Source organism: Thermobia domestica, chromosome 3 (assembly GCF_964235325.1).
Source record: "Thermobia domestica chromosome 3, izTheDome1.hap1.1, whole genome shotgun sequence".
Classification (NCBI taxonomy): Eukaryota; Metazoa; Arthropoda; class Insecta; order Zygentoma; family Lepismatidae; genus Thermobia; species Thermobia domestica.
Genome location: NC_137456.1, coordinates 87,934,903 through 87,957,993, shown reverse-complemented (window position 1 = coordinate 87,957,993; position 23,091 = coordinate 87,934,903). Strand labels below are relative to the sequence as shown.

General features: G+C 34.1%; 1 protein-coding gene across 1 annotated transcript in view; it reads left to right on the top strand.

Annotated features, from left to right (window-relative positions):
- Positions 1-17,852, top strand: part of cta (Guanine nucleotide-binding protein subunit alpha cta) — a 39,374-nt gene extending 21,522 nt beyond the window's left edge. The window contains exon 4 of the mRNA XM_081751257.1: positions 4,546-17,852. Coding sequence (XP_081607383.1) covers positions 4,546-4,903 — 358 coding nt within the window. The 3' untranslated portion in view covers positions 4,904-17,852. The remainder of the gene's footprint in view (positions 1-4,545) is intronic.
- The last annotated feature ends 5,239 nt before the right edge of the window (positions 17,853-23,091 follow it).

Below are 23,091 nucleotides of genomic sequence, written 5' to 3'. Positions count from 1 at the left end.
GCATTGTGGGAATGTTCTTAGCTCACTGTTAAATAATTTTCTCACCCTTACTACTCAAGAAAGAAGCTTGAAATTTTGTACACACATTTAGTATTTCCCAGTTGATTTTGAGATCTGTGCGTTAACACAGGGGAATCCGGAGGGGATCAAAAATTAAAAAAAAAAAAAAAACTCAAAATTTCCCGTTTTAAGGACATGATAGGGAAATGTGAATGTTACTGTTTCAAAATCTGTTCTATTCTAAAGAGAGTGATGTATGTACCATGATCCTAGGATAAATAGGGATGATGCAGTAGCTGCTTGACTGAAAGTCTATAATTTTCCTTTAAAAAGAGCCATAATTTAAAAGGGTTAAGAAACATTGCTTGGGATTGATATAGGTTAACGATTGGGGATAATTCAAAATTCAACCTCAATATTTTCACTTAAATGGCATAATTAGCATTTAATACTAATTCCTAATGTTTTTTCTTCAGTTCGCGACTTGTATTATACGAGGAGAAAGATTTGATTTAAATCAAAAAAATCGATTTAAATCAAAAAAATCAACAAAAATGATTTTTTTTAAAAAAAATCATGATTTTTTCCACCCTGTTTAACATATTTCCTTTCTAATTAATTTTTCTATCTTTTATTCAGTTTAATTGATTAGAAATACTTAAAAAGTAACATAAGTATTTCTTTCACTCTAATGCTTGTAGTTCCAAAATATTTCATGACTGATTTCGTTTTGCATATAGATTCTTTAGGTATTTAGGCTACTTGTTGTTTAGAAAATAAAATGGCGATTACCATGGCAACGAGAAGGATGTGACGTCACACTATTTCAGTCTATTACTGGAGAAACTTGGGTTGATACCTCCTGTTCATTATTTGAGCGTCTGTGAAGTAGAATTCGTGTTCGAATTGGGTGGTAATAATAATAGCAGGGTTGGCTGGTTTAAACCAAGGTAGTTTAAACCAGTTGCTTTTTCTTTTTTTTTAAACGACTGGTTTAAACCAAAAAACGAAAAATGTTCGTAAAAGTGTAAGTGTTTGTAAAATCTTGATAAACACACATTTACGGGTTATCACGTTTCACTCCCGTATATTATTCGTATTATATTCAGACTAAATTCCCCATTCATTACTCAAAAAGATTATACTACAAAAGCAAGTTTTTTTTAATAAGTTTATAAATGTTTGTTTTGTGATTTTTTTTATAGTTTGTTATTATTGTTATGTAATTGCAATCAAAGAAAAATTCTAAATATTGTTGCGTTTCAATAATGTTTACTATTGATAAAATACATCGAAATGCCGTACTTCTGTGTGTGTGTGTGTGTTTGCTCATACAAATCCCACGAGAGGCATTTATTGAAATCAGAAGTATCTTTGGTATCTATTTATGTATAAATGAGTCTGAGCTAAAGTGGACTCAAATAATTCGTATCTTTATTCTTTATTCACTAATATGCAAATTAAGTCGTATTTCTTTAAGTTGGACTAATTAAAGTCGTAGTGAACTAACTTGGACTAAATGAGTTTTTCTGTACTTTGTAGTGCTTTGGAATTGTCCATATGTAATTCTGTATAATGGTTTCACTTGTGCAACTGTTTATATTTTTGTCCCTCTGAAATGACTCTTAACAATTACATTAACAAGTATGTAAAGATCAGAACAACGTATTTTTATCAGGAGTCCTTCGTGAGTGAGTCGGCAGACGTATCGCATTTGTGGTCTATTAGTCCTGGTTTCAAGTTTTGTTTTTTACGCATACTGTCTTTTGCGCTAACGTGTCAATAGCGAGCCCCCATTTCAAACAGTAACTTTGTTCATTTATGTTGTGGGTTCAGGTAAATGGCAACGTTGAATTTTCATTTAACATTGGGCATATAAAAGTGTACAGTCCAAACGGCTCGTCCGATTTAAAAAATTCCTTCACTTTGTTACAGTTCACTTTTACCGTAAACAGTAACAATGTAGTTTCATACGTTCATATATATATGGAAGCGTGGATTTTGTATTATTATGTGATATTGAGAAACCTATGGGTTGTTTTCGAGAGGAAGTATTATGGTCCGCATATCCTTGATCTGCGTCAGCTGGTGAACACACTACTGCTGCTGACTATGTTTATGATTTTTGCATTACACTACCGGTATTTAGGCTCGTTTCTTAGACTACAAAATTTCCATTCACAACAAGTAAATAGGGTTCAGAGGACAGTTATAGCGTTGATTAGACATGCAGAGCGGAAACATATAATATGCATGTTAAAGAACTGAGTGAATAATCGTATTGGTGAAGTAGGCCTATCTGTGTTAAACGTATGGTAAATATATATGTTAGGTTTTTATCTCCGTAAAATTAATAAAATTTAATTTTCCTTAGGTTAGTTACTTTTCGCCACAGTTCGGGTGAAACTTTTTTTTTTTTTTTTTTTTTTTTAATAGCTTCTTCTACCAGGTTTCGCACAGATGTTAACGTGAACAACTTTTTTCTGCTACAAAGTCTTTCACTTGGATCCAAATCATTTCAATAGCATTAAAATAACAATCATACAGAGGAATCCTAATTACTTTGTGCCCATTATTTTTATCCGTAGCTATTTTTTCTATTGTGTATTGTACATATCTGTGTTTATGAAGCTTTACTGTTTGAATAAGTTCAATTTTTGTCATTGACGTGTTGAAACCAGGAATATTATTCTTCTGTAATCAATCTAAAATTTCTGCTTTTTTGTTGCTGAGTGTAGACGCTTTGTATAGTTGTACTGAATGATAGCACACATTGTCCACCAAAGTGACAGAATTGAGCTTTATGTTTGGAAGGAGTGAATTGACAAACCAATCATAAATTTTTCCCCCGTCATCTCTTCATGATAGCCATTTTTTTTTTTTCCGACTGAAACAACAGTAGGGCATTCGGTATGAAACACTCATAGGAACCTGCATGTAACAGAATGAGACGGCTGCCCTTTCCAAGAGGTGTTTTAGTTGTGCCTGCAATGGTATCATCCGTCCACCCCTGCGACCTAGTATGATTTGCATTAACCCATGTTTCATCTATCCACACGACGTTTTCTCGATGCTCGTGTAAAATATCCCGCAGAACTGGCATGTCTTGGCAACATCTGTTCTTTCTAACAAAACTTTTTGCCCATAATACTTCTTCCACTTCAACCCAAGACCCTTCAATACCAATGATAAACTAGTTTTATCCCCATCGAACAAACCACTATCCTTAAGTGAAACAAGTAGTTTTTTCCGGGTGGGAAATTCTTTTCTTTGGTAGTAGTCATAAAGATGCCGGCGGCTTGCATCTTTTTGAAATGCATCCAGATTTGTTACTCTTGAAGGTCTTTTTTATTTTTTCCCGGAGTTCTTAACACCCCTGAAGGTTCATTCAAATTTTCCTGGCACTTTTCTTTAGTGATCCTTGTCACTGTGGCCGTTCCGATATTCAGAGCTGCAGGCACTCTCTGCACAACATAAAAAGTTGAAGTAATGGGACCTCTATTTTCCCTTTCCACCTCAAAATATTCCTGCAAATTATACATAAGTTCCCGAGATTGACTATTTGAAACAACACGTTTCTCCTTTCTGCTTGTAGGTGCTATTTTCTCTCAAGGTCCACGTTTATACGAATCAACAACAAAAATTAACTCACCCACACAATATTCACACAACACGCCAAAACAGAAGTGCTAAACAAAAGATGAGTAATGGAACTTGACTTGAACGTTGGAAGGGAAGGGAGGAAATTGGTGAGGGAATGGCAAAAGGGAGAAAAGGGGTGAGTGAAAGTTTGGCAATGTGCGGTGGTTAGCATGGAGACGCGACAGGCTCTGAGCCTAAGATTGGTTGACCTGCTGTCTTCTGCTTGCTTGCGGTGGCATTGTGCAAAGCTGTCAGAAATCATCGTTCACCGGCCAGGGTATAATGGAAAGCATGGAACTCTACTTACATTGAAGTTTCCTCCTCCAAAAGCAAATTGTGCAATGTCGTTAGTGCTAAATATCACCAAGTTTACACTACTAGAGAGCACTAGACTTTAGGCATCTTTGAAACTCAGTGATGCCAGGTTTTATGATAAAAATCCCTTTAGCGTTTGCCAAGTATTCCTCATACCCGAAAAACGTCCGTGTGTTCAGTTTAATTGCCATAGATTATTTTGCTACCGTTTGAAGAACTTCGCTAGATTAAATTTAAAATTAATGAATACCACCGAAGTGCTATATTTAAAATGTGAATAACTATCATCGTCGAGAATTTAGCATAAAATATTTTGATGAAGGGCATTCGAGATTTACGCGTGAAATATCGCTGAAAAATTTAAGAGTAGATATTACTTATCACTGCTGAAACACACAAGTTTAGTATTCAGATGTATTAACAGAGTTCTTAGCCATTTTCTTTTGTTTTTTTGAAACTTGTTATTGTTGATCCTTATTAGAGTTAATGAATCACAAAAAGACTAGGACGTTATGAGTGGTACATTTCTATGTACCTATAAAGTTACGAGACATGACTTTGATTCTAATAGTTTATTTTATTTTTCAGGAAGACCAACCGATTAGAGGAATCCTGCAATATTTTTGATACTATTGTTAATAACCTGATATTTGTTGGAGTTTCTATTATTCTGTTTTTAAACAAGACTGATCTTTTAGCTCAGAAAGTGAAGTCTGCTGACACAAACATCCAAACGTACTTCCGTAATTTCCGTGGCAACCCTCACAACTTAGATGAAGTTCAGCAGTTTATCTTAAATATGTTTGTTCAAGTGAAACGCGACAAACGGAAACCACTATTCCACCACTATACGACAGCCGTGGATACTGAGAATATAAAATATGTTTTTAATGCAGTGAAGGATACTATATTGCATAAGAATCTCGAAGATTTAATGTTACAATGAACTGCTGTCGTCGGGTGTGTCTAGTTTTATATTTTAATTACAGTGACTACAAGTGGTAATTGCGTTACGTTGAGTTATAAATTGTGTGTAGTGTTCTGTTGCATTCATCAGGATAATCTCAGGAAATACATTTATTGAAGAAAAGAATTGTCTTCATGTGGTTAAAATAATTGTGCCTTACATATAGTGTTGAGTGCATCATATTTGCTAAAGCCAACATATCGTTAAAATATATTTTTTAGAGGCAAACTGGTCGCAATTTTTGAAACTATTTTTTTTTTCTACCGTAATAGTAGAAGTATTGAGAACTGTATAATTGTTCAATATGTATATTTGTATGTTGCTTTTTGCATGATGTTTTTTCTTTCGTGTTATATAGTTGTATATGTCTTCCATATTCGTAGAATTTATATAAAAGTGTTTGTGTGTTCAAAGTTAATTGTGATATATTTTGTGTATATAAAAAAATACGATGTATATACACGTTACAAGTATGAAATAGTGTCAATGCGAATTGATGGATCGTGTATGTGTTGTAGAGTATATGTACAAAAGAAAATTGAATGACGGAAGTTAGGCATTTCTCAATTTTTTTTTTTTCCATATACATAAAATACTTTAAAATTCGTGGCAGCGAACATTCTAAAGTTGTTTGAATGTTTATCAGGATGTGTATTTACTTGAAAATTTCGAATCGCTGATTTAGCATAAATACGGTCAAGAAGATCCTCTAGTTCTTTAAATATAAGTTATAATAACTCAATGAAATTGACGGAAATTCATAACTAGCATCATTTTTTTTTTTTTTTTATTTATTTATAGTACGATGAACTGTATAAAAATCAACAACTGTTTTCAAATTGAGAGTCATTCGTACTGCTCAATCGTTTACCGTATTTGTGTAAAACTAGATATTTAAAAACCAGCATAAGCAATATTTTATTATTGTTAAACCATTTCCGAATGTTTATCTTTGACTGTTACACACAGAATCTAACAAGATGTACTGTTACAAAATCTAACACACTTTTAGAATATCATAAAATAAGTTTAATTATCTTTAGATCTGAAAATTATTAAAACGTAAATTAAATTAACTCATCCTTATTGAAAATTGAATACCTATTTTTGTTGGGTGGCAGATTTAATACACATCACATATGTGTATGTTAATTATTTAGCTACCGATGAATCCAACTTAAGTACTCATTGGCAGTTGCTTACGACAAGATTCTTTCAAATTAGTTATTTTGTCAGGAACTTGTATTTTGTATTCCATTCTTCTGAAGATTAATGTGGTTACATTGATGAACGCGAAATCGTTATTGAGTACGAGTCAGCGTTGCATTTTCGTTATAAGAGCTCAGATCACAATAATATTATATTAAAGACAAAGGAATGGATGCATCGCGTTGTAATGAATATTGCAGAAGTTTCTTTGAAATGATTAATTAAAATGCTAAAAATCTGAGGCCACAGTAAATTTTGTTTTAATCTGGAAATTTTATATGTGCAAAGAAGGTAGCTTATAGCAATTTTTCGATACATTACATTCTCATTAACTGTGAAATGGATGCTCGTTAATGCCAGTATTGGTATACGTACATTAAATGAAAGTATGACATTGTACTATTATTTTAATCGGAAAGTTTTTAAAAGAATCTTCGTGAAATGTCTAGCCGATCGCTGATTCTTTTTGCCTTAGGGAAGACAAAAATTACACTAATAAAGCAACTGCGAATGGTATTTGGAAAAGTGATGCAGCTACGAAATGTAAAGCGTGTTCTTTTGTTTTGAGTAAATATGTGTAAATTTCTGCTGTATTGTTGTCTGGTGAGAGATTCTGTTTTACGGTATTTTACGAGGAAAAAGAAGAAAAAACTTAGTAGATACTTCTCAATATTCTTAAATTGTGTAAAATACAGAGCAAGATAGTTATTAGTTATTTTGGAAATATATATATATATATATATATATATATATATTTTTTTTTTGTCAAAAATTAACATAATCTCGGATCATAGCGAAAATTACAAAAAGCGAAGAGAGTACATTTTTGAGTAATCTAATTAATATTTGAAATGACAAGAGTATCTATGTATATGTTAGGACCGTGGTATTCGTCGTGCTTGGGATTTTCTGTGAACATGAATACGACAGTCACTTTTATTTTTCTCCTTCTCTGTGTGGTTTGCCTTATATCTCTTTCTCTCGTTTTTCCCAGCTGCGCCACGACGAATCACAAATCATCTAATACCTACATCCTCATCCGAACCGGAGCTGGGAAACGGCAGACAAGAATATAAGTACCGTAAAGTGAAAGTGTATACATAATAACTGAACTAAGCGTGAACAACAAGTGAGAAATTAGTTTCATGCATAAATTACAAAACCTGATTTAAAATGTATAGTATATGCAATGACACTTGGCACGTATTATACTACATTTAGAGTTTTAACTGTGGAAATATAAGTGTAGATAGGAAAATTTTGTTCTATAAAACGTCATAATTCACCACCAAAGATATTTCTGGTCGGTTTTAGACGCTACCAAATTGCAAACAAACCACGCTTCTATCGCATGCATGAAAATTCGTCCCAATTCGCACCCAAATTCGCTCTTGAGAATGTTACTAAATTTTATGGTTTGGGAAGGAAGAGGTCACAAAATTTCATTTTCGAGTTTTAGTAGTCATTCTGTAATACGACAAAACAATGTACAACACACGATATGTGAAACTTCACTGGCTAAAACACTACTGATAGTCGAAAAAACACTTCGAGGTTCAAATATGCACTTTTAATTCTCAAATTAATGTCTCGTCTCTAAAATACTCAACCCAGTTAAGGGGAGTTCGCCTAGCACAAAAATATAAAATAAAACTTGGAGCAGCACGGACACGAAGGTCCGGCAGTTTCGACTGGAGAGGCGCGAATGAATTTGCTTGTCCAACCAACTTCTACATACAGCAGAGCGTGGGCGGGAAAGTGAGTCCCGAAAGTTTACACACAAAGGGGCAGTCGCCAAGCATGTAGATATCACGTGATCAGGACCCTATCTTTTGACCATATATAGTCATAGGATTGGAGCTAAACGTACCAACACAGACACAGGCATACCAAGGTGGTGAGAGAAGGCTTCGAGATCTTTCTTCCATATACGAGGCTTGGTCAGTTAATTTCAAAATTAACACTATCTTTCCCATTTTGATTTAAATGGGATTGGGGCCGGTGACAATGTTTAGGTAGATGAGAAGGTTCTTTCCATTCATCTTTGTAATTTGTAGTTTGATAATAAGATACCAATTGTATCTTCTAGTTTTCGTTGTAAATTTTATTAAGTACTGTTCATACTTTGATACGAGAAAAATCATTAAGAATATAGGTGGAATTAAAACATTCTGATTTTGAATAGTGAGTTAAATGGTAAAGTGAAGTAAATGTCCATCCTACTGGGAAGTCGTACATCAGTTTAAATTGTAAAATAGTGTTGTTTGTTTCAACTGCTCACATTTTCGAATTGAAACATCAATGTTTTAATTACTTGAATGTTACTCAATTTGCAATTGCTCGTCATTTTCGTTGAATTCTAGTTTATATTTCTTGTACATTTCAGAAAGGAGACGAGCAATGCTCTGAGAGGATAACTTCTGTATTGCATAGTTTTCAGTAGTGCTTGAAGCCTTTTCGTATTTAACATTAATGATAGGATAAGTAGGATATCTTAATGGCTTAGGTATGATTGTAGGAATATATCTGAAGTTGAGACAGAAAGAACATGTTTCAGAAACAATGTCTAGACACCTAATAAGAGATTTAGACAATGAAGGAAGGAATAGGACGAATTATCACGTATGTGTTTAGATTGTCTTGATTAAGTGTTTTTGAACTGACTTTGAAGCAAACAGTAGGTATAAATATTCGGTTTGGGAACTGGAACAGGTAAGCAGCAATTATTTTCTAATTGTTCAGAGCGCACGGGTGTGTTGCTTATTCGCAGTCGAAACAATAGTTCATGACCACTTCTCGTTGCTAGCTACACGCGTTGTGTATTGCAGTATTCTGCTATCAGCCAATAAAAGCTATGCTAGACTAACAAACTTTTTCCTAAGTTGTACTATTATTCACAATTGAAGTAGCATTACGTGTGATACACGTAATAAGGGGTTGAGCTCGTAAACTGCATTCATTAGATATTCGTATATGAAAGATGCTATTTCTTCGACCGAGCTAACGATGTTTGTAAATTCATTTTTAAGTTATTTTATATGAACAAAAGTATACAAGAACAACGCCTATCATCTTAGTTATTATCAGTGATTCATATCTGTTACATCATTAATGTAGGAACTGATTTAACATCTGACTTTATAAGTTTTGTTTAGATTGTCATATCAGTTTTAAATATATTACATTCCATTACACTCTCGGTCATGTTTATTACCTTCAAAAATATTTAGAAGCATTTATGTGTTTAGAAGAAAGATTAGACTCACGAAAGACAGTATTCTGACTCCATAATTTTAGTTTTGATATGCTCTGTGCAACACTTAATACGAAAGATAGACATATATTTTATCTTTCGAAATATAAAAGATAGACATTTTTGAATGAATAACAGAAAGTAACATCAAATCAATGAATGGTTGAATATAATGTTCCTACCTTCAAGCTTCTTGTGGCCTAAATCGATCTTGTGATGTGATGTATTGGCATTACATCACATGAAATCCAATGTCATGAGGATATTGACCGCACAGCACACACGTATAATTTTCTGTTACCTTGTACCAATTGATGTATGTATGAGAATTATTTCAAGAATATGAGAAACATTCCTTCCAGAATTTCGATATGCATATTAAATTGTAACATCATCTGATACGCAGTTATGTCGTTCTCCCTTAACAAAATTTACCTTTGTCCTTCACAAAGCAAAGATAAAAGGCGATTTTCATTTTGTAATGAGAAGTGCCGAATTTTCTTGGATATGATGAAATAAGTTCTAAAATCTGAGGCTAGAGTAAGTGTCTTGTTATTAACTTGGAAATTCTGTTGTGAATTTTTCTGAAGGAGTTTTCTGGGCAGCAGTTCTAGTCACTCGTGAAGTGAACGATCACTAATACGGTATAAGCGTTAGGAAAACGTTCTGCTTTCAGAAATAGTACCTTTTCCATTTCTTGTTTTATAATTGTGTTTTATCACTTTTGTAATAATTCTTACCTAAGTACGCTTTTTATTTTCAATTTCCATCACAACAAAATTTTATAATGACCATTACGTGAGCAGTTGCAAAAGGAAATTTTTTCTTCGTTTGTTTTCATTCTGTTAGAAAATTAACAATATCATTTATAGTAGAAAAAATAAATAAACGAGTGAAATCATTAACAGATTTCGTTCTTTTAAAATGAACAGATTCAGAAAGATTCCGTGCTACTAGTATCTGATGTACCGAGTAATATTGAAGTCCGTTGTTTTCCGTATGCGTTGTGTAGTTATCGGAAATAAGTATTTAATTGTACGTGTTTCTTTATATAGTTATTAAGGAGATTAAAAGATTAGATTAATCTTTTACAATATTGACTCCTTTTCCTGAACCTCACATCAAAAATGTGTGTAGCTGTTTTAAAAATTTGGGCATCACTATTATTTTGTTATGACGTACTATATTCTTTAATAATGTTTGCCATGCGTTTGATATAATAGTTGGTAGTTGAATATTTTTTTTATTGCCATTGGAAATAAGTGCCTTAGATAGGTGCCATCAAAGTGTGAGTGGGATGTTATGCTAGTACGTCACTTATTTTCTTTTATGGAACAACAATTTGACGAACACTAGGAGTAACTCTAGAAAGTGCAAGCTATCAGCACTTATGTGTCATTGATGCAGTTTTGGATAAACTTTCAGTCAGCGTGCAATTGTGTAAAGAACGATCGTAAAAACGGATAGTTTCTTTTGATAAAGAGTGTGATTTAATATTCTTTCTGTTTTCTGCTTTATTATCGCTGCCATCTTCTCCCTTATTTAGTAGTCGTGGATGTATAAAATATGTATAATAATTTCTCATATTGAATAACTAACACTGTAGATCGTAACTTTAAAATATTTTCATCTGTTACGTGATCTTGCAATAGTGGAGGCTAATGAACAAGAGACATAGATAGCTTTTTAATGAAAAAGCTTTGGACAAAAGACAAGCCATTCCGTTGTGCAATAGTAATTAAAAAAAAAAAAAAAAAAGAAAGGCTCACGGGGGATTTTTCTTGAAAAAAAGAGTTAAACACACTTCGCGTGATTTATTTTTTATTATTATTTACAAGAATGCAGACAAAATGTTCGTAAGTAAGGTTTGTATAAAAGTACTTGAATAGGCTTTTTGGAGTTTTTGAGAATCTCTACACAAATTTAAAATTTACAACCAGAGCTCTCAATCGATGTCACACAGACGGATGAATGTCATTTTGTTGATATTTAGGCCGGAACCTGTGAGTCTACTTACGATGTTTTTAAGTCAATGAGAATTCTGGTTACAGAGAAATTTTAAATATATATATATATATGTTTTGTCTTATTTTGCATCATTGAGAAAGTGCAGAAAATTGAGATATCACTCTATGAAGACTACAATTATATAAACCTTTTAAATGATAGTTTGAGTAATTTGAAGATAGTAAATACGAGGGAGGCTGGTAAGTTCTCGGCCTAAGACATTAAATAAAAGTTGCAAATAAAAAATATATTGCTCAATATAATCTCCGTCGAGTTAAATTCATTTCTCGCAATAGGCATGCAATGTTTCTTTACCACCACAAAAATACTCTTTTTCTTTGCTTTTAAAATGGCTTTTTATGGCGTCCTTGATTTCGTTCTTATCGTCAAATCTCCGACCTCGTAACTCCTTTTTCAGATTGGGAAAAAAGGAAATTGTCGTTTAAGACAAGAACTAGGCTATAGGTTGAATACTCTTTCTCCGTAAAACCTATATTTTCTAAGACCTGCCTCGAAACTCGCGCCGTGTAAACTGGTGGGTTGGCTTCTCACGCCACTTCGGTAAGACTAGCTCATGAACCTGAGCCAATAAATTCGCGTAATATTGACCATTCATCGTAATCCCCTTTGACAGATACTCGATCATGCAAGGCACTTTCGCTCCCCCCCCCTAAAAAAAAAGGCCATAAGCTTCGAAGCCGACTTTTCCACCTTGATTTCCACCTTTGGTGGTCTGTCTCTTTTTTAATTCACTGCATGTATTCCTGTTTCGACTCCGGATCATATTGTTGAATCTAAGTCTCATCTACAGTTACGATTTGGGCGCAGATTTCGAGATTGTTCCCGGCTAATTCCAAAAGATCTTTAGAACTCTTCAGTCGCCATCGCTTGTAGAAGTTTGTGAACATTTTCGGTACCCATCCTTTTTATGTTTAAATGTTCATGCAATTTTTTTCCTACCCATTCTTTAGTAATCTGCAATCCTTCCGCTATCTGCCATAATTTTATTTTTCGGTACGACCAGAAGTAACTTTTCGATTTTTGCGATGTTTTCTTCAATCATCACCACCACAGGACGCTCTGGGTGGGAGCCTTCACAACTCTCTCGCTCTTGTTGGAATAGGCGGACCCATTTTTTGATCATGGTGTACGAAGACCCAAAGTCCTTTAGGTGTTGACGATATGTCTTAAAAAATTACTTTAGGTGATTTTTCTTTTTTCTGGAGGTATTTTATCACGGTGCCGTGCTCTAAATTGCGAGGAATTTCTTATTCGGCTGACAAGGCGATGTATGTCCTTTCACAGTTAATAGCGCAGCGAGATTATTATTGAAATGAGGTGATATTTAAGCTACCAAAGAGTTCTGCAATTAGTGCTATCATTAATGAGTACAAAGCATCATTGCTAAATACATCAGACCGCGACTTATCAGCTACTCCTCGTATTTGCTTTGGACATCTCGAAGACCGAAGATTTGTATGTGGCAAATAGAATCAAAATGCCGGATTTAGTCAGATTGAACTTCAGCCCAGATAAGAAGTTTAAATCACTTTCTTTTTTCTTTTCTTTTCTTTCTTTGGAGGGGGGTCTATTTTTGTAGGAACGCTTTAACAGCACTTTTAGAATACTCGGAAATAGAACTTTCTAAGAATCTTACCCGTTACATTTTTTCTGTATCTGTTGAAAGGAATGACAATGGCAATTGCATCTGGCGAAAAAGAAAGGACTAGCTGTTAGCGACAGAACGATGGCGTTTGTCTTTGGTCCGTGTGTCCTTGTTTTTTACTTAAATATCAAGATCAAAGGAGATACCCATTTTACAAAATGAATTAAAAATATTTGCTGTAAAATAATTAAATAAAATGTGAGTCGCTTTACAATATAGAACCTTAAGTGATTTTGGACATGTGTGAAAATGGCAGAGAAATATCTTTTTAATCAGGCAGAAGACTATAATCATACACCTGGAGTGGTTTAGAAATTTATTTCTTTTAAGGAAATCACTAATGGACAATGGAAAAATAAATATTAACATATTTGCACGAAGAATTGATTATTTTTAAAATTTTGTATTTATTTGTTTTCCTTATGTAAGAATTAAAATATGTGAATAATCTGTTATAGTCATTATAGTGCAGCTGAAATATATAATTATCTTAATGGACATCGCTCATTATTAAAGTTTTACAATACTTAAATATTATTTATTATTATTGTTAAATCAGCGCAAAGTGCCACGTAACCTTAAATATGCATATATTATACAATGTTTATTTTAAAAATATTTCAGAGTTAAATTTTAATTGTGATTTGTAGTTTTATTTTTGTTTACATAATTTTCATGCACAAACGAGGTTAGGAATTACAAATAATATCAGTTGTAAAACGCAAGGTACAAAATATATGAATGAATACGTAAATCCTACTTGAGGTGACATCAGCCTCTATCTATTGGGTGAGTTATTTGGATAGGGTAGAGTATGATCTGTTTTAAGTTAAAACAGAGGAACCCCCCACCCCCACCCCTACTCCAAAAAAATCAGAAATATATGATTTATGTGATCATATCAAAATTGTAAAATGTGGAAATTCCTGTTGTTGTTTTTGTCTAAGATATGTTTAGCGTTATGTTGTGGTTTATGAAGGTTTCTTGTTTTAAAACTAATTACAGGTTTCTTAGCTAAAAGAAATGATTCGAAAGCGTTTCTTTTATATATACACATCAAACTGTTCCATGTCATTTTTAAATTGGAGAAACTTCTTAGGGAACTATGCACAGAAGAAGGAAAGAAATGTAAATACGGTCAATTGATTGGCATATAACAGCTTCTAGTCGTTACGTAGAAATTTAGAAAAAATACATAAGCTTTTTGCCCTATCAAATTCTTCCAATAAACATAGAAAAGTTACTGTCTTTAGAAAATAAAAGCTTTGTTCCGTTCAGATACTTAACAACAGAGAAGTAATCGTTTTTTAAAATTAATTTTATAGAGCAAGAAATTACAGCAGGAGGTATCAGGATGATTTTGTCAGAATAAATAAATGGCCATGACAAAAGAAGTATTCGGAGTTGTGGTAGTGCATGCGGTTTTCCTAAATATATATATTAGTAATTACTCCGAATGATGGCCACTTCCTGTATCTTGGAACTTTGCGTAATTAGCATTTTTATTCCTCTGTTTCTCATGTTGATTTTTTATTTGGGTCATCTGAAATGACACATTGTAATATATATGTGTATTGGAGTGTATACATGATTAACTGGTTTTCATTTCTTCTTGACACAAAGGAAGAGCATTTTGAATACCCTTAATAATTCTTAAAGTAGGTAAGAACCTTACCAGTGAGAGTCCAAAGTTGTTTAAAATACAAATAACAAGGTGCCTTATTGACGTTTTATTTTTCGTGGGGAAAGTTTAGAACAGGTTGACGTCTTGTGAATATTGTTCCTATAGTTTTTTTTCCTTCTCACGAGTTCATGTTACAAAGGGCAGAAGGGATCCCTCCAAAAAAAAGTTTGTCGTAAAAAAAGAAAAGAAAACAAAGCTTGTATATAGTGAATGTTTTGTTACATATTTTTATAAATAGTTTTGCTATTATATATGTTTTTTTTACAAGACTTCTATTTACACTCAAATTTGATCGTTAACAGCTTCTACTAGTGAAACTTTGCTTAATAAATCACTTAACTTTATATTTTTGGTTTACAATTTATCATAATTTCGTTACGTATGTAAGTTGGCCAGTTTATAATGAAAAAAGGATAGTCAAGAGATATGTTTTTGTAACTGCATCCTAAAATTGTCAAAAAAAAAAAAAAAAAAAAAAAAAACGTAAGTATAGGAAATTTACACTTAAGAAGTGTTTGAAAGAAACTTAAAAGTGTGTGGATGTAAAAGAGTACAAAAATACGTACATTGATTGACATACCACAGTATTCGATCTTGACTTAGAAATTATGTTTAATAAGTACAAGTACAATGTATGTCTCGTTCAGAACATAAGACAAAAATATTGTGCGAGAAAGAAAGTAATAGTTCGGGTTATGAGATTGACTGTCAATAAATAAAGGGCATAGCAAGAATTATTATTAAAGACAAGATTAGAGAACATGTATAAGATGCTAGAAATAAAGAAAATACCATTTCAGGGCAATCCAAAAATTATTATGTTCGAAGTAATTTACTTAGCAAAGGGAGTAAATCAGTACAATGTATATTATGTATATATATATTTAAAAAACTTTTATCTGAGGAACTTACAGTTTGGATAGAAGAGCCATCAGTCATAAATTATAACAGTTCAGTTCTTAACTTCTTAACTTTGACTTGATAATATTGATGTTCCCTTTCTAATTTGATATAACTAATTTTTCTTAGGGGTAAGTTTTCTTAAACCTAAATACATCACATCTCATCACTTTATCCAGATAAAAAAAAATAAAGGAACTTAATGTGTTCTCAGTAATAATTGGAAGTCGTGTTGATTACGTATATATATTGAAGAATATAAAATGTAACAAAGTGTAATAATTTATTTAAAAAAATGAAGAATCACATTTGTGTGTATTAATAGTGAGATATCCTATATATCTTTTCAAGTAATGCATAATATATCTATATCTATCTATCTATCTATCTATCTATCTATCTATATATATATATATATATATATATATATATATATATATATATATATATATATATATATATATAGGGGTTGGACAAAAAATTAAAACGTTTGCAAAAGTGTGAAAATCATACCTAGTATGGTGTGGCGCCTTTTGCGTCCAAAACATGCTCCAGTTCCTTAAGGGATGCTGGTGGAGGCTAATGAGACCGAACACGCCTTTCTAACTTAGACCACAATGGCTCAATAATGTTCAGATCTGGTGATTGTGGGCCCCAGGGAAGGTGTGATAGCTCCTGATCATGCTCCTCAAACCATGATTTCACCGTTTTTGCAGCGTGACAGGGTGCCAAATCATCTTGGTAGATGCCATCACCATCCGGGAACAATATTTGGGCCATGGGTAGAACCTGGTCCCCCAAAATGGCCTCATACACCTTAGCATTCATCATTCCATGCAGGGCTATGATGGGACCGGCAGAAAACCACGATATCACTGCTCATACTGTAACAGAATCACCTCCATGCTTTACAGTTGGGAGTAGACAGTCTGTATCACAGACCTGTGACGGTGTTCTCCATACGTAAACACGACCGGTTGTTGGAAACAAGGTGAAAGTCGCTTCATCGGACCACATTACGTGTTTCCACTGCTCATGAGTCCACGCCTTGTTGTCCTTGCACCACTGGATACGCCTCTTCGCATTTACTGCTGTAACCAGGGGTTTGGCGATAGCGGCCCTGCCATGAATTTTCATTTTATGAAGTTCCCGTCGCAATGTTTTCGATGAAACCGGGTTCTGTAGGCCGGAATTGAGTTCAGACGTAATTTTCATTGCAGTGGTCTTCTTTTTAGCTGCTACAATCCGTTTTAATGCCCTCCGGTCCCTATCTGAAGGATTGTCTTTCGACAACTGTTGTGCTTTACAGATGTCGTTTGCCCATGAATTGTGTATACCCTCGTGACATTGGACACAGTGCCTTTCGATACCCCCACAATGTTCGCCACTGAAGCTCCAACCAGACGGGCACCAACGATCATGCCTCTTTGGAAGTCTGTCAGGTCGCCCGTTTTACCGCACCACTTTCACACCACGACACTCACAGGTGAACTGGTTACTGCTGACGGAAGAGGAAGATCCGCATGACACATTGAAAACAAAAAACGATCGGCAACCGCAACACGTGTTGTGCAGTGGAGGGCCAAACTTACGTGTCCTGTATGAAGTGTTTTAGATTTTTTTTTTTTTTTTTTTTGTCTTTCCCCTGTATATATATGTTCAGTCTTCGGGTGATAAATCGACCACACTTTTTTCTTTTCAAATTATTTTCTAAACCGAAGGAGATGTGTTTTAATGCTTTAAGTTAATTATAAGATCAGACAGAGATAAAGAATAGTTGCTTCAATTTAATTGTTCGTATGAATTGAAAGGTTAGAGCTGTCCAAAGATAAAAGTGCTTCTTTTTTAAAATTTGTACGTGATGTATAAAAATAAGATAATTATTGTCTTGTTGCATGTAGTGTAAACGCATTAAAATAAAGTGTCCAAAACGTCAAATGATCCTGAGAGAGGATTTCGGATATGTAGATATGAATCGTGGGTTCGGAAGTTATGAGTTTCTGACGCATTACTCTTGTAAATCAAGTACTCCATATATTGAGTTTCTGCAAAATTGTAACACTTTTGTATACAGTTCCTAATTATCGAAATGGACTATGCTTTGTTCAAGAACCTATGCCCTTAATTTCAGAATATGTGTTATATATATATTCTTCATGTGCCATATATAGAAGAGGAAGTCGGCGAAATATAAAATATTAAAAATAAAGCGAAGTTAATTTTGATACTAACTCACCTCAATTTCCTTCTTTGTATAATATGAAAATCAACAATATTTGGATATTTTCGGGCTAGAAGTTTTAGTAGTTTCATGTTTTCATTGTATTTAATATGTTGTCAGGAGAGAGTATGCAGAAAGTAGGTTTTGTTTGATTTTAATATTTTTATTTTCTTAGTTTTCCACATTGTCATGGGAAGAAACATACACAAGGCATAATCAAAATCAATGGACTATAAGCTTTTAACACGTTCTTTTCGGAAAAGTGAATGAATTTTCATTGTCGGGTCGGGTCGATCGGTGATTCGAATCAATTTATTTCACATGTGACTTAAACTACTGATTGGATAGATTAGCGACTAGAATTTAAAGTCGCATACTGTGACAGAAATCTGTGGTACTTAACAGTACTCACATTTAGAATATTTCCAGCTCTAAAAGTAACAAGGACACGATATTCAAAGCATGGGGGAAGAATCTATAAAATCGATAGGTAATTGGGACAGCCTTCATAACACATTGGTGTCCGAACCACGCGGAACCTAACTAGATATAACTTACCGGTAGATACATCAGTAAGATTCAGGAGATGTAGAAAATCGTAGTAAAAGGATCTCATCGAGTGCTTAATCTCTTACGATTTTACTCATAATCTCTTATTAAGATTTTTTATCCGTAATATCTCGGAAATTAAGCATGTTGACGAATTTATTCTTCTTATTTACATCAGAGACTTTTGTTATTTCTGAAGTTGTGTATATATATATATATATATATATATATATATATATATAAATTGCGTGTGTGTACGTATGATTGAATATATTCAAAATAAACGTGAAAAGTGTGTAATTATTTTGTATTATATATTTTTTATTATGATGTATCATTATATAACGTTGCGAAATCTAATATGAAATGCACAATAAAATGGGACAGAAATTATTATTATTATTATTTAATATCCTGCCATGTTCTATATTCGTAAAAATGGATATTATATGTGTGTAATAATCATTTTACCGACTTAAATTATACGTATATATCAGTTTATTTATTTATTTCTAGACACAACAGGCTACATAACCCAATTACAGTGCCGTTACATTTATTAATCAACTATAACACATTCATATTAAAATACACTTATTATTATAAAGTGGTTGCAATATCATTGATGCTCTTTCATCTACAATTATTTCTTATTACGTTACAAAGTACTTCCTTGAATTGACTTACGCTGTTACTATTAATATCCAAATCTATTGTGTATTTTGTTAACCTATTGCAGGTTGTACTCATTTTCCATACTGATGACCTCTTGTTTGCATTGGTGTGTAATCTGTCGCAGTAAAAGAAATTGAAATTTTCAAGGCGTTACATTTGTAGGAGTGCGTATTTTAAATTCTTGCAGTAAATTGGCGCAGTCGATTTTATTATTAAATAATTTATATAGAAACAACATATCTTGCATTATTCGTCGCTGTTCTATACTTAATGTATTAAAGTTTAAATTAAAAGATTGACTATTATATGTTGTCGGATATACTTGTGTTTCCCTATATGTTAAGTACCTTAGATATTTATTCTGAACTTTTTGTAAATTATTTATGTTTGTTTCTGTGTAAAGGTTCCATATAGTGGCTGCGTATTCGAGTTTTGTACGAACGTAGTGCTCATATAGCTTCCGGATAGCGGTAATACTAGTAAACTCTTTACTGATCTTGATGATGGATCCAAGGTTTCTGTACGCCTGATCAATCATGTAATTTATGTGATTATTAATGGAGACACCTAAAAAAATGCAGCTTACTAGATTAATTGGCGTTACACCACTTTTCGTTTTGAGGTCAGCTCTGATGCGACGTGGAATGGAGTCATAATGGTCGAGAATGGTAGCAATTAGAACATGAGACCATTCTGCATGCAGCACATCACTCAATTCCTTGAGACGGAAATTACGCTAGATTCATGTCTCTAAAACAAACCATAAATGCTCAGGATTGGGCGGGCCAGGGCAGGTGTTGAACTTTATCCCGATGTTCTCAAACTACGCCGCAACAGCTCCAGCTGTCTGAATATCACTATCATCTTGGAATATGGGGTCATTGGCCGTAAACAACATTTGGACCAGAGAATGCAATTGTCCACTAAAATGGCGATATAATCACGGGTAGTGTCCTATCTGATAAGTGTCAAGCACATGACCAACTGAAAATCAGGATATTGCTATCCACATGATCACAGAGCTGTCAGTATGTTTTATGGAGTGGATCATATGCCTTTCGGGCGTCTGCTACAAACACGACTCCGTTGTTTGAAATAAAGTGAGCGATGATTCATTCAATTATATCACACCATCATCAATCCACGTTGCATGTTCGCGTCGTACCAAAGCGTGATATTCCTATTAGCGACTGCCCGTGCAACCTGATTCCGTATGTCAATTTCAAGTACCTCGCGGTAGACTTGATTGTTGAACCAGGCTGTGGGAGGTGCTGCTTGAGTTCCTCCGTCACTTGCACCACAGTAATTCGTTGAGTTACAATGCGCTTTAATGCTGGGTGGACCTGTCACTGGGTTTTCTTCCGACCACTTCTCCTCTTCGAAGATATGGTTTTGCCGTGAGTTTTGTAGGCCGTCACCAGCTTGGACACCATCCGCCGAGACACACCCAATAGACTTGTCACTTTCGTTGCATCACAATTCAGCGCTAACAATTTGCCCCCTTTCGAAATCAGGAAGATCGCCTATTTTACACTATCACCGTCTGCTCAGCTCAGTACAGTGCTGTCTAACTGCACCTCACGGAGTTAAGTCTAGTACACCACTACAATACCTGGCGCTGTGGTTGTTGCGTGATTTTTGTCAACTCAAACATTTGACGTTTTAGAGTAAATCCATATCAAATTAACTAATGATGGTCGCTGACAGAATATGCTTTTCAAAGGTTTGCGGTAAACCCTGTATCTCTGTTATTTCTGAAGGTATTGACAGGAGAAGAAAAAATATAGCTTACTAAGAATAGCTAGTTGAACATTTTAAAATGGTTGTAAAATAAATTTTGCTAAAACAAAATTAATTTTCATTAGGAATTACAACAAATAGAAGGATCATTGCTAAGAAGAATGCTCCTTACATAGAAAAAAGCCCATGGATTGTTAATACGTATCTAAATAAAGATCATAATTCAGTAAGTCTAATTCTTTGTTTCTCATGGATTTATAGTATTAAAGCTGATATTCCTAATTATATCAAAATAGACAATAAGGTAATATGAAATCTACCAAAATATTTGAAAGAAACAAGTTCAGAAGTTAAGATACGATCTTTATATTCACAGATACTTCCGTCATAAGTAGACTCGCAATGTGGGTACAGCAATATTTATTCCTGTTAAAAATATGTACAATGAAATACAAACTACCTGTATACAAAATATATGAATATAGCTTTTGCTATATGACAAGCACTGTTACATGTCAATAATAGCAACATTCAATCAACTTGTATTTGTACAGTGGGTAAAAAAGTATTTGTACACCTCGCAGAAAAACAAAAAGCTGCTACAACTGGTAACAGTACAACAAAAGTATTTGGACACAATGAAAAATGAACATAAAAAAGCTACAAAATGAAAACAAGAGGACCTCTCAGCACTTTGTCTGATACCCTTTAGCTACGCTACTACTTGAAGACGTATTGGCATTGAATTGATGCATTTACGACAAATGGTGAAATGAAATTGACGACCCGTTCGGGAGAGTAATGCTCCCGGAAGTACGTTTCTTCGCGCGCTACTCTAGCCAGCTGTTTTAAGTTAGTCCCAAAATTTATATAATGGAGTATAAGGGGAAGAAAACGAGCCCTGCGGGGCTTCTAACTCGTTCCTACTACTACTACTTATCTGCACAAAAGTAAGTAAATAACTTTTTTGAGTATTATTTTAATTTAAAAAGTGTTATAAAAATGTAAAAAAAAAATCCTTGGGCCGGGTTTGAACTCACGCCAAAAGCGATACTCGTTACAGGCATATACCGCTAGCCCACTTTTTTTTTTTAAGTTAACTGACTCACCGAACGTGTCTCAGTAACTTACTTGAACTACTTATTACTTAATTTTACTTGATTTACTTGACTCTTTTTCCAACCACCTAGAACGACAGGGACACGAACACAGAAACATCGAGGATAGTTAAAATCACAAAGGCTCTCCCACTGGGAATCGAACCCGGGACCCCGTACACCAGAGGTGCACGTGCTAACCACTAGACCAGCGGGGAGGGCGGCCACGAAGACCGACAGCAGCAATCGTTTAATTTCTGCTATTTGAATGCAATGTGGCAAGAAATGGTTAACGCCAACCAATCAGAACTGTGTTTTTCGTTCCTACTCTCGGGAGCATTACTCTCCTGAGTTAGTCCTTGAAATTGTGCCATTCCTGTCTAACATACTGAATCAGCAGTTCTCTGCTGGTAGGGTTGCGTTTACTGATATTTTTCTTTAGTTCAAACCATACGTTTTCCAGTGGATTCAAATCTGGTGATTGCGGCGGAGTTTCCAGATAGTGGGGTGTATTGTAAAGGAACAATTGGCGAACACCGTAAGCTCTGTGCTTGGCGGCGTTATCTTGGAATGTCTATTTATCACCCAACCGAAATTTTTGTGTGCTATATTTTAAGTTTGATCGTAAGATCTCCAAATATACTCGCTCAGTCATAATGCCATCAATCACATGGATAGTCACCACTCCATTAGCATTTACATTCCCTACACCATCACTGAACAGCTGTTGTGTTTGAACAATACAACGAATGCTTTTTCTTCTTTCGCCACGCATGCTGGTATCCATCACTTCCAAATACGTTGACTTCAGTTTCATATGTGAAAATCAAGTTGTGCCAAAAGTCTATAGGTTCATTTTGGTACTTCTTTCAAATTCTGGTCTTTCTTTCTGTTTGTCTTAGAAATTGTTTTATCCTTGCTACACAACCTCAAAAATCTGTTGTTTTAAAATTTTCATTTTGTGGCGAAAAATTCCTCCAATGCAAATGACGCACCTCTTTATTATTACCAAAACTCAACTCCTATACAATAGTAATCTTCACACTATACACACTTATCATAAACAATTACCTTGGCTTCATCGAGTATCTATATGTTAGTATTCATACTTAGCTAAACCAACTATATCGAGGATCGAAACTACCATGTTGTACTGCCCAGTATAC